This window comes from Staurois parvus, unplaced genomic scaffold, assembly GCF_062004578.1.
Source record: "Staurois parvus isolate SC_StPar_1 unplaced genomic scaffold, SC_StPar_1.0 ptg000895l, whole genome shotgun sequence".
Classification (NCBI taxonomy): Eukaryota; Metazoa; Chordata; class Amphibia; order Anura; family Ranidae; genus Staurois; species Staurois parvus.
Genome location: NW_028318691.1, coordinates 206778 through 220915, shown reverse-complemented (window position 1 = coordinate 220915; position 14138 = coordinate 206778). Strand labels below are relative to the sequence as shown.

Here is a 14138-nt window from a genome sequence, read left to right as displayed (position 1 = left end):
AACAACCCCCACCCCACCTTTCTCCTAAACATGTCTACACAGTCTGAGACAGCCCACACAATATTAGGACAGATCACCCTGTACCCCTAACAGGCACAGGGTGATTTACACATAAGAGGGATATAGGGAGCTAAGACAGAGGTCTCCCCACCTCTCTAAAGTGAGCTGGGTTCCATGGGCCCCCCACCCAAAGTGACTCCCGTCACACTATGAGATCATTCATTAATACTTTTGTACCCATATTGGTGATCCTTGGTGTGCTGGTGACATTCTCCCGTGCTGATTCTGTTCGGTTCCAGCCAACAGTCGCTGCAGGAACTCGTGTGTTAAGATTGTACACTTACAGTGAAGCACTAACACACAGCTCCTAGAAAAACAACACACAGTTAACCCTTTGATCGCCCCACATGTTAACCCCTTCCTGCCCAGTGCCATTAGTACAGTGTCAGTGCTTTTTATTAGCACTGATCACTGTATTGGTGTCACTGGGGATGTCATTGGGCATTTATTAATTTCAATGGCAAGTACTCTGGTTAATGAAACTAATAAACCTCCACACGTGGGTAAACGTTACCACAGTGTTATTCTGCTGCTAATAGAGTTAACGTCTATGGCAGTTCCAGTGTATATGTAGTCTTGCAGAGAACAGGGCCAGTGAACGCAGCTACCTGCTTACAGCAGTGGCAAGCATCAGAAAATTCCTGCGGCTGCAGCAGGCAAAATCGCTGGTGTGAATGTAGGCTTTAGAATAAAATCTGATCCTAATAAATCTGAGAGGATTTACATTTATATATTTTGTTCATCTGTTCCCTGGTAATTAGCATAAAGATTTTATATGTTGTGTTACAGGAGCATTTGACAGTCGAGCTCAAGAAATACATCTTGTAACTTTCTGTGTAACAGGTATGTGGATGTTTTTGTCCAGATTGCAGTATTGTTTAATTTGATTTTATTGGGTTTGCTTTCGTTCTTAAAGTGGAACTTTACCAACAACGACTTGATAACTGATAACTTGATGAGCACTTCTGACTATTGATCATGCTTGTTCAACTTGCTAAACTTTTCCATAATGTAGAACTGGGGCTTGTACCTAGAGGTAAAGGCTTTGTTTAAGATAAACCTTGCCTATGTTCACTTAAAATAGATAAAGAAAGAGTTGCTGTACTGCTTAATTCTGGCAGGGAAATTGCAGGAGAAACAGAAGTGGTCTACAGAATTTCCCATTCCCATTGTTCTTTGGGAGATACCTGTATTTCTATGGCTAGATTTATTCTCTTTAATAGTCATAAGATGACATGATATACTTTTTTTTTATAGATTTAAATGACAAAATGGATGATAGAATTCACCTTCCAATAATATATGGTATAGGTAAGTGTGAAAGATTGGAGAATGGTTATTTATATTCATAATCTTTGTTTTATAGATTTATATAAGAATCAAATCTGCAGTCACTAATTTTCTGAAAAATTAAATGCAATATGTCAACCTGACAGCCTTCTGTACACAGTTGGTATACTGAACTTCCCCAGAAATGACATTTTCTGCTTGTGTAATTGGCTCACTTATTTTCCCAGACATCTGCACTAAACTACAAGTAAGATTTTAGGCATACTCTGAAATAAGAATTGTCAAACGTCTGTGGTAGTGATGCCTTGTAGACCACCAACAGGGGGTTTCCCAGTCTAAGCCCCAGCCTGCTTCTTCACAAGGGCCCCTAGTGGAGGGGACAGACTTGCAGCAAGCAGGAACCAGGTTGCGGCTCCCAGGTACGTGCAGCCGAGGATGCGGAGACCGCTCATGTGAGCAGAGTACAACAGGAAATCCAGACGAGAAGCTGAGGTTAGGATGGGCAGCAAGCAAGCACAGATGGTTTACAAAGCTGGAATCGGTACACTGGTAGTCAGGCACAGAATACACAAGTAGCAAATGAACAGGAGCTCAGAGAACTGTAAAGTTGCTCAGGCAATGGGAGCTACACTGAGCATGTCTTATTTAAGTAAGCAAACTAGGAGGAGGGCGAGAAAGTGATGGAAGGGAAGGAAATAAAACCCACAGAATAGCAGGCAATGCCTTTAGGTGAGCACAGCCAAGCCACACATGAAAAGAATCAGGGGAGGAAAAACACTGCAGCAACAAGGTAAGAATACACAGATAGGAAACTACAGGCTAAATTGACAGTACCCCCCCCCCCCCACGAGGTTTCCCCACTTGTTTAGGGGCTTGAAAGGAAACTTCTGATGAAAAAGTTTCACCAAATGGAGGGCAAACATGTCAGTAGAGGGAATCCAACACCTCTCCTTAGGCCAACATGCTTCCAGTCAATTAGATACAAAAGCCTCCGATGGACAATCCAAGATTTCCTTGATTTCATACTGATCTGAAGTACTGACTGTTGGAGATGGACGATGAAGAGGACGGGAAAACCTATGATGATGTACGGTCTTCACACAAATTGAGCCTGAACATATTTGTCAATATCCTTCTGAAGTGAGGGTCACCAGTAATGCTGCAGGAAGGCCCAGGTACATTGCACAACAGAATGTCCTATTTAGTGTTATGTGCCCATTTGAGTACGTCGGATTAAAGGGTGTGCACCACAAAGGTCTTTCCGGGTGGGATACGTGAAAACTGAATGAGTGGTGGCCAGGATATGATTGGCAGGAATAACAGGTTCAGGTTCAACATGACATTCAGCCCTGATTTACTAAGAATAGTGTCCAACAGCAGACGCTGAACATTCAGCCAGACCCTATTAAATCAATGAACACCTTTCAGTGATCAAAAAAAGTCTACACTGACTTGGGGCGGAGCCTGACAATGGCGACGGCGGGGAGTTCGTGGTAGGAGCTCCTGCACGAGGCTCCTCTGTCCGATCCCCCCCCTTGGCCCCAAACTCCCTAGATGCATGGAGCCCCAGAAGGCTGCGATTTACCTTGGCCTGGTGGGCTCCCTTGGATGAGTGACGGCCCGCGGGAGGGAGAGCCTGGGAGCTGGAGCGCAGCGGTGAGAGGCTGGAACAGTGAGCCTGGTTGCCGGGAGATGTGGAGGCGCGGCTAGGACACGTGACCTGCCGCAGTGCATCCCTGGGAGGCGAGGAAGCCGGCCGGCCAGCGGCTGACAGGGAGCAGGAGAGACATTGTTCTGCTGAACGTCCAGCTATCCCGGCCCCCTGTCGTGGTGCTGGCAGGGAAGAACAGCCTGGTCCAAGGCAGGAGAGAGTGGAAGAAAGTCCTGGAGGGTCCCCTGAGAGGAGGTGGAGAGGAGCTGACCTGAAAGAAACTGGAGGAGGGAGCCTGGAGCCGTCTCACGAGAAGAAATGTGCAAGGAGGGTGAGTGAGTCTGGCTGTGGCTTCACATATAAAATCTGTATTGAGCTGGTGGGGAAACAGAGAGTGTGAGGAAAAGGGGGGACCCCCAGAGAAGAGAATATAAATAAAGAGAAGAACATATGTAGGAAAGAAAAGTGGATGGACAGGGCTGGGACTTGCAAATTATATAAACGGCTTCTTCTTAACACAAATCTCTAGAGAAATAGAAAAGATATAGAAGAAATGAAAAATAAAAGTGCAAAAGGAACCGGGCCAAAAGGGACCCAAACGGGTACAATTAAAAAGTACACATCCCAGGGAAATGTGACCCCGGAAAGGCCCCAGAGCAGAAATGACAAAGGAGAATTAGATCTAAGTACGCAAAATAGCCCTAAACAATTAATGGACTTGGATATCAGTAGTCAACAAATATCAGAGACAGAAAAAGAGCTCCAAATCCCAAATAAAAAAGAAATGACAGAAATGTTTAAAGATCTGGAGAGAAAAATAAAGCAAGAAATGGTAAATATTCGGAATGACCTGGGGCAGTTGTTGCTAAGAGTGGAAGAAACGGAGCAGAAAGTTAAAAATCAGACCCAGATTATTTCCGAATTAGAGAAGAAGATAATTAATATGGAAAAAGCTCCGGAAAAATTGCAGTACAAGGCGGAAATCCAAGAGAATAGAGAAAGGAGAAATATAAGGATAAGAGGGATACCGGAAAGTTTAAAAGGAGGAATATTGGAAGAGGAGGTTTACAAAATTCTGAACTTTATAATGGGAAACTCTGATATGGAAAGGACTAATATAGAAGGAATCTCTAGAATCAGGAGACTCCAGGGGAACTATGAGAAGGAAAGGTCGAGAGACATACTTGTTAAATTTTATGAACTGCAGCAAAGGGAAAGAATCTGGAGGAAAGCTAAGGGAAAATCAGAAATAAAATATGGAGAAATGGATATCCAGATATATGCGGACTTGTCATCGGAGACTCTCCGGAGGAGGAGAGCTCTGAGGCCTTTGCTGGAGCTGATGAAAAAACAGAAGGTGCAATATAGATGGGGAGTACCGGAGTGCTTAATAGGATGGAAAAACGGAATAACTGCCTATTTGAGGTTCCCAGAGGACTTGAGAAACTTTTGCGATAGATTTGAAATGCAGAGAATTGAAATCAATGGTTGGGAAGAAGAATCTGGGGGAAATAGATTAAAAAGAGGGGAGGAGTGGAGACGGGTGGAGGGGGGGAGGTAGGGTGGGGAGGGAGAGGAGAAGTGAGAGAAGAGGTTTTTTTTTTTTCTTCTCTGAATCTCCTTGCTCCCAATCCAGCACCTTCCCCCCCCCCCTTCCCGCTACTCCAGCTTAACTTCTCTACCTTTCTTTCTTTAGAAGTATAAGTAGAAAGAGGGTCAATGGGGGGATTTGGAAGTAGGGGAGGCTGTCCATGGGAGGAGCGTAGCCCTAGGGATTAAGTCAAAAGTGGATGTTATCTCCACAAATGATGTTGAGGCAAAACGAAGGCTTAAAAAGAGGGGGAAGGAGGGAGGGGAGAGGTGGTGACGGTCGGGGTGGGAGGGGAGGGAGAGGAAAGGGATTGAGGGGAGTACTGAGAGAGGGGGGGGAGGGATAAGGGGAGAGAAAAGTGTAGTGGGATAAAAACGCTCAATAGGAATAAGAAAGAGGAAGGGAAGGAGGAAGGAGTTAGCAGGAAAAGAGTAAGATGGAAGAAATCCAATATATAACCTACAATGTAAAAGGGTTAAGCTGTCCAGGAAAGAGATTTAGGCTATTTAAAGAACTTCAACATAGAAAATCCTCAGTGGTATTTTTGCAGGAAACACACTTAGAGATAGATTCAAAGGTTAGATTGAGGACTAGATATTTTCCAACATGGTTTTATGCGGATTCACCAACTAAAAGAGCAAAGGGAGTTGCTATAGGCTTCGCAAAGAACGTAAGGTTTGAGGTGGAGGAGAGATTAACGGATCTGGAGGGAAGGTTTTTATTTTTGAGAGGTAAATTACAGGGAATAGAGTGTACAATAGCAAACATATACAGTCCAAATAAAAAGCCGGAGAGGTTTATGAGAGAAGTGTTGAAGAGATTGATGGATTTTAAAAGGGGATGTATGATAATAGCGGGGGACTTTAACATCTGTATGGACCCACAGATGGATACTACTTCCTGTGTGAGGAGGGAGGAAAGCAAGCCCTTGAGAATGTTAAAGAAACTGCTGCATGAGTGTCAATTAGTGGACATCTGGAGAATCAGGAACATGAAGGAGAGAGATTATACTTTCTTTTCGCATGTACATGAGACTTATTCTAGACTAGATTACATATTAGTAGAACACCGATTGATAGAGTTGGTGGTAGAAGTAAAAATAGGAGGAAGCACCCTGTCGGATCATGCCCCAGTTGCAATGAAGTTAAGATGGGGTAGAGAGGAGAGAGAAGGATATGTGTGGCTGATGAATGAGGCACTTCTCATGGATGAAGAGATTGGTCAAAGAATAGAGAGGGAAATTGAATGGTTTTTTGAAGTGTATGAAACCGAGGATGTGTCGGTTGCAACGGTGTGGGAAGCACATAAAGCTTACATTAGAGGTCTACTCATTGCAATGGGGGCAAAAAAGAAAGGAGAGAAAAGATAAATAGATTATTAAAGGAAATATATGATCACGAACAGGTGCATAAAAGGGAAAGATCTAAGGAGATAATGCAGCTGATAATAAAGAAGAAAGGAGAATTAGAGAATGTAATGGAGGAGGAAAAAAGAAGAGTCTTTAATAAAATAACATGTGAAAGGTATAAATGGGGAGATAGGCCGGGAAAGTACTTAATGAGAATTTTAAGAAAGAAGAAAAATAGAAATTATATTGAGAAAATAAGAAATCCTAAGGGGGAATTTGTACACTCAACCAAGGATATTGCTAGAATATTTAAAGAGTATTATAATGAATTGTATAATATCATACCTCAGGATACGTTTAAGAAAACGGAAATAGTAAACAGGGAGAAAAGAAAGACATATCTAGAGGATGCAGGCCTACCGAAATTAAGAGAAACACAACTGAACTCTTTAGAGGCAGAAATAACTTCAGAGGAAATAAAGATAGCGTTAAAAAGCATGGCGGGAGGGAAAAGTCCAGGTCCGGATGGATATACGGCTAAATACTATAAAAAATATAATGAGCTTTTAATTCCTAAAATGAAGATTTATATGAATGCTTTGGGGAATGGAGATAAGGGGAGAATCCTTACAGGCTAATATAGTATTGATACAGAAGGAAGATAAAGACCCCCTCGCAATGTGCAAGTTATCGACCAATAGCACTGCTGAATGTTGACACTAAAATATATGCAAAGGTTTTGGCAAATAGATTGAAAAAGCTGATGCCAGAGTGGATACATAGAGACCGGGGGGGTTTGTCTCAGGAAGAGAGGGCAGAGATAATGCTTTGAGATCATTGTTGCTTATACAGGAGGGTAAAAAAGGGAAAACTCCAATGATACTGATGTCGATAGATGCTGAGAAGGCATTCGACAGAGTAAGTTGGGTTTTATGATAGACACTCTGGAAGCGTTAGGAATAGGAGATAGAATGAGAGGGTGGATTGGAGAATTATAGAGAGGGGCTACCGCTACCATAATGGTAAATGGAGGAAGATCAGAGTATTTTAAGATGTCAAATGGTACAAGACAGGGATGTCCATTGTCTCCATTGTTATATGTGATATCACTGGAGCCCTTACTGTCCACAATTAGGAAGAACATAGACATAAAAGGAATAAAGATAGGAGATGGAGAACATAAGGTAGTGGCATATGCGGACGATTTGATGTTTTATGTTGGAAACCCTAGAACAGCACTTCCAAATTTAATGAAAGCATTGAGGGAGTACGGAGACCTGTCGAATCTGAAAATTAACCCGACAAAGACATAAACATAAACCTCAAAAACAGCGAAAAAGAAAAATTACAAGAGGAATTCCCCTTCTTGTGGAGAGATAAAGAACTAAAATATCTAGGAATAAAACTATCAGCCTCAATTAAGAACCTATATAAAGCTAATTATATAACATTATCAAATGAGATTAAGGTGGAGCTGAGGAGAGTAGGAAATGGAAATCCATCATGGATAGGTCGTATAAACTTGATAAAGATGGTAATTGTCCCCAAAGTATTATACAGATTTCAAATGATCCCAATCAAACTCCCAGAGGCATACTTTAAAGAACTTAGGAAAATGATAATAAAATGTATATGGAGGAATAAAAAACCTATAATAGGGAATGAAACGTTGACTAGAAGTAAAGAAAGAGGAGGACTGGGGGTACCAGACTTTAGGAGGAAAGCGGGGATAATTGCGAGAATTTTCGACTGGATTCATAATCCAGAGAAAAGCTGGGTTAAAATAGAGACAGCACTGAGTGGAATAAGTTTAAGTAAAAGTATTTGGGTACCTGCACAATATAGGGAACTAGAGGAGAGCACAAGCATGTACACTCTTAATGTTTTAAAAGAATGGGATTTACTACACAAACAAAAGGGGTGGGTTTTTAACTCACAATTAATACCACTTAGAAACACAAAATTTTTTATTCCGGGTAAGGATAGTATAGCAGGGAAATGGATTATAAAACAGGAGGCGCAATTGAGAGATATAATGGTAGGAGAGGAAATAGGATCATATAGGGTCATGGAGGAAAAAAAGGGTGAAGTCTTTAATAAGATGGATAGACTAAGATATTACCAACTGAAGTACTTTTTTGAAAGCCTTCCAAAGCCTATAAGAACTAGAAAAGATTGGAATCCATTTGAGAGAATATTTGAGTCACGGGGAAATGGTAGACACGGATTGGCAAAAATACACAAGATATTAATGGAACTTGACACAGACACAAAATTAACGCACATAGAGAAATGGGAAAGAGATATGGGGAGAGAAATAGAGGAGGAGGAGCAGAGGAAAATGTTCACATTAATTCACGAAAATATTAGTATGAGGGAAGTAGAAATACATTTTAAGTGTTTGAATAGATGGCATATTACCCCCAACGTGGAGCACAAGATGAACAGGGAAATATCACGGATGTGTTGGAGAGGAGGGCACGTGGTATCATGTCTGGTGGGAGTGTCCAGAAATACAGGTGTTCTGGCGAAGGATAGCTTATTTGATAGGGAAAATCACTAAAATTAATATAGGATTAGATCCAGAATTATGTCTCCTCCATATCTCAGAACTCTCAGTGAAAACATATAAGAGTTCGGGGATATGGCATTACCTGACCGCAGCAAAGAGTCTGATACCCAGATTCTGGAAGAAAAGAGAGGTGCCAACTGAGGAGGAGTGGATGGCTAGAGTAAATCAGATTTCTGGGACAGAAAGATTGTATTATACGCACGAGGACAAGTTGGAGCTGTATAAACAAAAATGGAAAGGTTGGGAAGAATACAGAGAAAAGGTGAAATATATGAAGAGATAATATTCCTGGAAGTAGACTTAGAACTGGGATTTAGGAAAAACAGAACAATATGGAGTTAACGAGAGTAAAGAGAATGTTGAGCGTGGGAGGGGGTGGAGGAGAAGGGGGGGGGAGCAGGGGAGTGAGGGACGGTAAGAAAAGAAAGTTATATACAGGGATAATTTAAGTAAGAAGAGAAAACGTTTGTGATAATGATTTTAATAGAAATGTCGAAATGTTTTGTATATGAATTGTAAAATTAATAAATATTTATAAAAAAAAAAACAAAAAACGTCTACAAGCAGACTGAAAAACATCTGCAGGCAGACTGAAAAACATCTGTAGGCAGACTGAGTTCTCTTTGTAAATCTCTGGCAAGAGTAGACTCAGTTGTAGGAACAATGCCGGATATGGTACCTAGGTGGCGCACAAGTGTGGGCTTTGTCCCGTTCGCGTTTATTTGTATGCTTTTATTTGTATGCTTAATGAGAAAACTCATAGGTGTGCCTTGTTTTAGTGGCTTTTTAGGTTTTGTTTTTTTTCTGTGTTTGCTGCTATTATTGTTACCTCTATTAATTTTCTTGCCTTTTTTCTCCAAAAATGATCAGCCAATTTCCTAATGAATGTCACAAAGTCATACATCCTATTTTCGAATGTCAAACATTTTTAAACTTACTGTACATCTCAAATAATTTGAATGTCTAGTTCTAATATCCCAATCTCACCCGAGTGACCCCGCCCCATGCGTAATGTCCCTGGGTGGCCACGCCCCTTACATATTTAAAGCAGAGCTCCACCCAAAAGGGGAAGTACCACTTTTAAGGACTGCTCCCCCGCTCCCCATTAAGGATTGGCACCTTTGAGGGGCGGGGGGGGACAGGTACCCGAATTTGACAGGTACCTGCTCCCACTTCCTGTTCGATCGCCTAGGCGACCGGAAGCAGATGGTGTCCACCCTCCCTCCCTGTAATCTTTTGGGACATGTGACAGGTCCCAGAAGACTACAGGACCATTCATGAAGCGCATGCGTAGTGGGTACCTGGCTGTGAAGCCGCAAGCTATCACAGCCAGGTGCCCACACTGAAGATGCCGGCCTCCTGGAATACAGGACGGCCGGTGAAATGGGCTGCAGAGGACACACCGCGGGACCGACGGACAGGGAAGTGTCTGTTTTTTAAAAGTCAGTAGCTACACACCCAAGAATGAAGCATCTACCTCCAAGAAGAGGGAATGTCAGGACATGAGAGAATAGATGCAAAGTGGAAGGTGATTTTGAGTTTCTGGAAAGCCTCGACTGCCTCAGGAGGCCAGGTTCTGGAGCCTCAGGTGGATGGTTTTTGCTCTTATGTACTTTAGATACCCAATATATTACAGGGATTTTTGGGGCAGTTGGAACAAGATATTTAGCCTGCTTATATATTTATTTTTTTACGTTAATGCCTCTTTAACCCATTTATTTAATGTTTCTTTTGATGTTTTTGTTGGATCTCTCAATTTTTATGTGTCTTCACACAGCACAGTGGTGGAGGAGCATGATACAATTTATGAGAAGCACTGTACAGAAGCTTGTACCACAGAGTGAACATTGCAGGATTTATGTGGAATGCAAATGTTTTTTTTTTTTTTTTCCCACTGTAAAAAAAAAACTTTCTTGTTTGGATTTTAATATATAGTTAGATAAACTTGTAAAACAAAAGTAGATGAAGAGAGCATAGCGCCTACTTTTCTTTCTTTATTATTTGGAGGTGGTTTGAGCTGTGATAGTTTTTGTTTCAGTCCCTTTTCTTTCAGAAAGATGGTTTCCTTTTTGTTATCCATGATATACCCAGACAGGTACCCTTAAGGATTTGGTTCTCCCCTTTCCAGTTAAGGCTCACTCCACTAAGGCAGTGAGCAACTCTTGGGCATGTTGGCATCATGGCTCTGTATCACAGACATGCAAGGCAAGTGTGTAGGGGTTTACAATGTCAGAAGTTTACCAGGTGGACGTTTATGCCTCATCTGATGCCAGCATTAGGTCCTTCATGTGGTTGTTTGAGCTGCAGTCAGTCTCCCGTTGGTTGTTTTCCCATTAGGCCTGTTTGATGTTGTTGATTGTGCTGCTCATTCATCAGTTGGACTGCTTTTTAATGTCACAAATGTTTAAGACTTCCTGTCTGCCTCATTGAATGAAAAATAAATTAGGGTTTTTTTTTTATTCACTGTAAAATAATTTTTTTTAAATACATTCAAGGAGACAAGTCCAACCCCTCTGGGTTTGTAAATATGACCTTGGTACTGCTTTGCTACAAGGCATGCTGTTTGTAGGAGGGATTATATTCTGGGCAGGCCTACAGCTTTTTTCTTTTTGCAGTGTCCAAACTGATGGTTAAGAATTTCTGTGTCCCTCGGTGAAATCCAAGAAAAGGGTTTTATGGGGAGTCCAAAAATCCTTTTGTTAATCTCACAATAGAAGTCAGCTAGATTCTCACAACACATATACTTTGCTTCCACGCACTTTCTGTATGGAACATATAGTTTGATAGTATATAGTATACAAAATGTAATATGATTATATGAACATTAAAATTATATTATCCAGTTGCCGACTGCAGATAGCCAAATGATGGCTACACTGCGGCCGGCCAGTTCTGGGAGGGAGTCATATGACGTCCTCCCAGAACGCGCACTCCTGCGCGTCCCCGGCAATCTCCATGATCGTTGTGTCCTATGGACACAGCTGATCACGTGATGTGGTAAAAGGCCAATCACAGCAGCCTTTTACCACGTGATCAGCCGTGTCCAATGACACGCTGATCACAGGGAAATGCAATTGCTGGTTCTTGGCTGCACTTTCCTCTCACTGTCAAAGCGTGAGGAAAGTACTGCTGAGAACCGGCAGTTGTTAGAGCAGGGATCGGCACCGATCATCAGGGCACCGATGATCAGTGCCCTGATGATCGGTGCCTACAAGCTCTGCCCACCTGTGCCCTGCAGTGCCACCCACCCGCTCCGCCCAGCAGTGCAGTGCCACCCACCAGTGCCGATCAGTGCCACCCACCTGTGCCCACCAGTGCCACCCACCTGTGCCCACCAGTGCAGCCCAGCAGTGCCACCAGTCAGTGCCCAGCAATTGTGCCAGTCAGTGCCCAACAGTTGCGCCAGTCAATGCCCAGCAGTGCCGGCAGTCAGTGCCCAGCAGTGACGCCAGTTAGTGCTGACTATCAGTACCCATCATCAGTGCCGCCTATTTATGCCAACTCATTAATGATGCCTATCAGTGCTGCCTATCACTGCCCTTCAGTGCTGCCTATCAGTGCCCATCACTGCTGCCTCATCAACACACATCAGTGAAGGAGAAAAATACCTGTTTGCAAAATTTTATAATAGAAACAAAGAAACTTTTTTTTTCAAATTTTTTGCAATTTTTTTGTTTATAGCGCGAAAAGTAAAACACCCAGTGATGATTAAATACCACCAAAAGAAAGCTCTATTTATGAAAAAAAAATGATAAAAATTTCATATGGGTACAATCTTGCACGACCGTGCAATTGTCATTCAAATTGCGACAGCGCTGAAAGCTGAAAATTGGCCTGGTAAGGAAGGGGGTATAAGTGCCCAGTAGGCAAGTGGGTAATATTAATCAACAATAAAGTTTTCTTAAAGATCTGAAAGATGGTTGCTGAGATAACAGTGACACATCAAAATTATATATAAAAATGATATTGTATACAGAGACCTAAATACGGGCAGCAAAAAGACACTATTACCAAGGCAATGCAGTGGCTCAGTAGTAAACACTCCTGCTAACACTGGGAACACGTTGAAATTGGAACATTACCTATACCAGTGTAGAGAGAGATAGATAGATATATATATAGCCCATGTAGATTTAAAGCAATTCTAAAGATTCCTTTTTTCTTGTTTTGTAAAATAACAAACATGTCTATACCAGTCCTTGGCGTCACTCTGGACTCAAACCTTTCCTTCCAAACTCATGTCAAATTACTTACAAACACATGCAGGCTCCACCTCCGTAACATCACCAAGATACGCTCCTTCCTTAGCCCAGACACCACTAAACTACTCGTTCACTCCCTGATTATCTCACGCCTTGACTACTGCAACTCCCTTCTCACCGGCCTACCCCAGCGCAGGCTCTCCCTGCTTCAGACCATCCTGAACTCAGCGGCTAGACTCATCCACCTCACCAACCGCTCCACCTCTGCCACCCCCCTCTGTCATTCCCTCCACTGGCTCCCGGTTGCCCAACGCATCAAATTCAAACTACTGACTCTGACCTACAAAGCCATTCACAACACTGCCCCTACCTACCTCACCAACCTTATTCCCAAGTACCACACTACCCGTACCCTTCGCTCCTCACAGGACCTCCTTCTGTCTTGCTCCCTGGTCTACTCCTCCCACGCACGACTGCAAGACTTTTTCAGGTCCTCCCCCATCCTCTGGAACTCACTGCCCCAATCCATCAGATTGTTGCCTTCCCTCCTCACCTTCGGGCGCTCCCTGAAAACCCACCTCTTCAGGGAAGCCTACCCCACCCTTACCTAACAGCCGTCCTCCTTCATTTCTCCTACCACTCCATGCGCCACAGCCACTTCCTCCTGTGCCACTGCCCTCTCCCTCCTAGATTGTAAGCTCGAAAGAGTAGGGCCCTCTAACCCCTCGTGTGCTGTTTGTTATTGCTGTGCTGTTTCATGTATTGTCCCCTCCCCCCTCTATTGTACAGCGCTGAGCAAACCTTTTGGCGCTATATAAATTCGATGTAATAATAATAATAAAGGAAGGCATGGCTTGAAAATGCACCAATTCAAATGAGTAGATAGGATGGGCAAATAAACTAACCTATCAATGGCGTCTTATGAGAAAAATTGCACTAATCCAAGTAAACAAAAAGCAGTGTAAAACTGGTGGTCGTCCATGATGGCCACTCCCCAGCCATGGTGTCGCCCGCACAGCGGGGGTGTGATAATGTCACACAGCCACTGATGTAAATACCGGCATACAAAGTGCAGGCAGGCGGAAGATTGAGGTAATCCAAGCCTCAGTCTGATGTAACAGGCCACCTCCCGCAGACACCAAGAGCCCAAGAAGGCCACTGCCTACCTATAACAGAACAGCGGCTTCTGTGCCATAGCAGCAAACCCGGCAGCAAAGGAAAAGATAAAAAACAGAGAGAGATACGCATCCAAAAAAAAGAGACCCAAGGGAAGCAGCAGCAGTATTGTTACCCATAACCCATAATACGTGCACAATACATATACAGATATAAAGAGCAAACTTTAACCACTTGCCAACCAGCCACAATACATATACTGCAGCAGGTTGGCACCACTGCACAAAATCACGTATATATATGTGATC

General features: G+C 42.8%; 1 protein-coding gene across 1 annotated transcript in view; it reads left to right on the top strand.

Annotated features, from left to right (window-relative positions):
• NTAN1 (N-terminal asparagine amidase) overlaps positions 1 to 14138 on the top strand; it is a gene marked incomplete at its 5' end in the record, with an annotated part of 545039 nt that overhangs the window by 364850 nt on the left and 166051 nt on the right. The window contains 2 exons of the mRNA XM_089656218.1: positions 850 to 903; positions 1318 to 1371. Coding sequence (XP_089512344.1) covers positions 850 to 903; positions 1318 to 1371 — 108 coding nt within the window. The remainder of the gene's footprint in view (positions 1 to 849; positions 904 to 1317; positions 1372 to 14138) is intronic.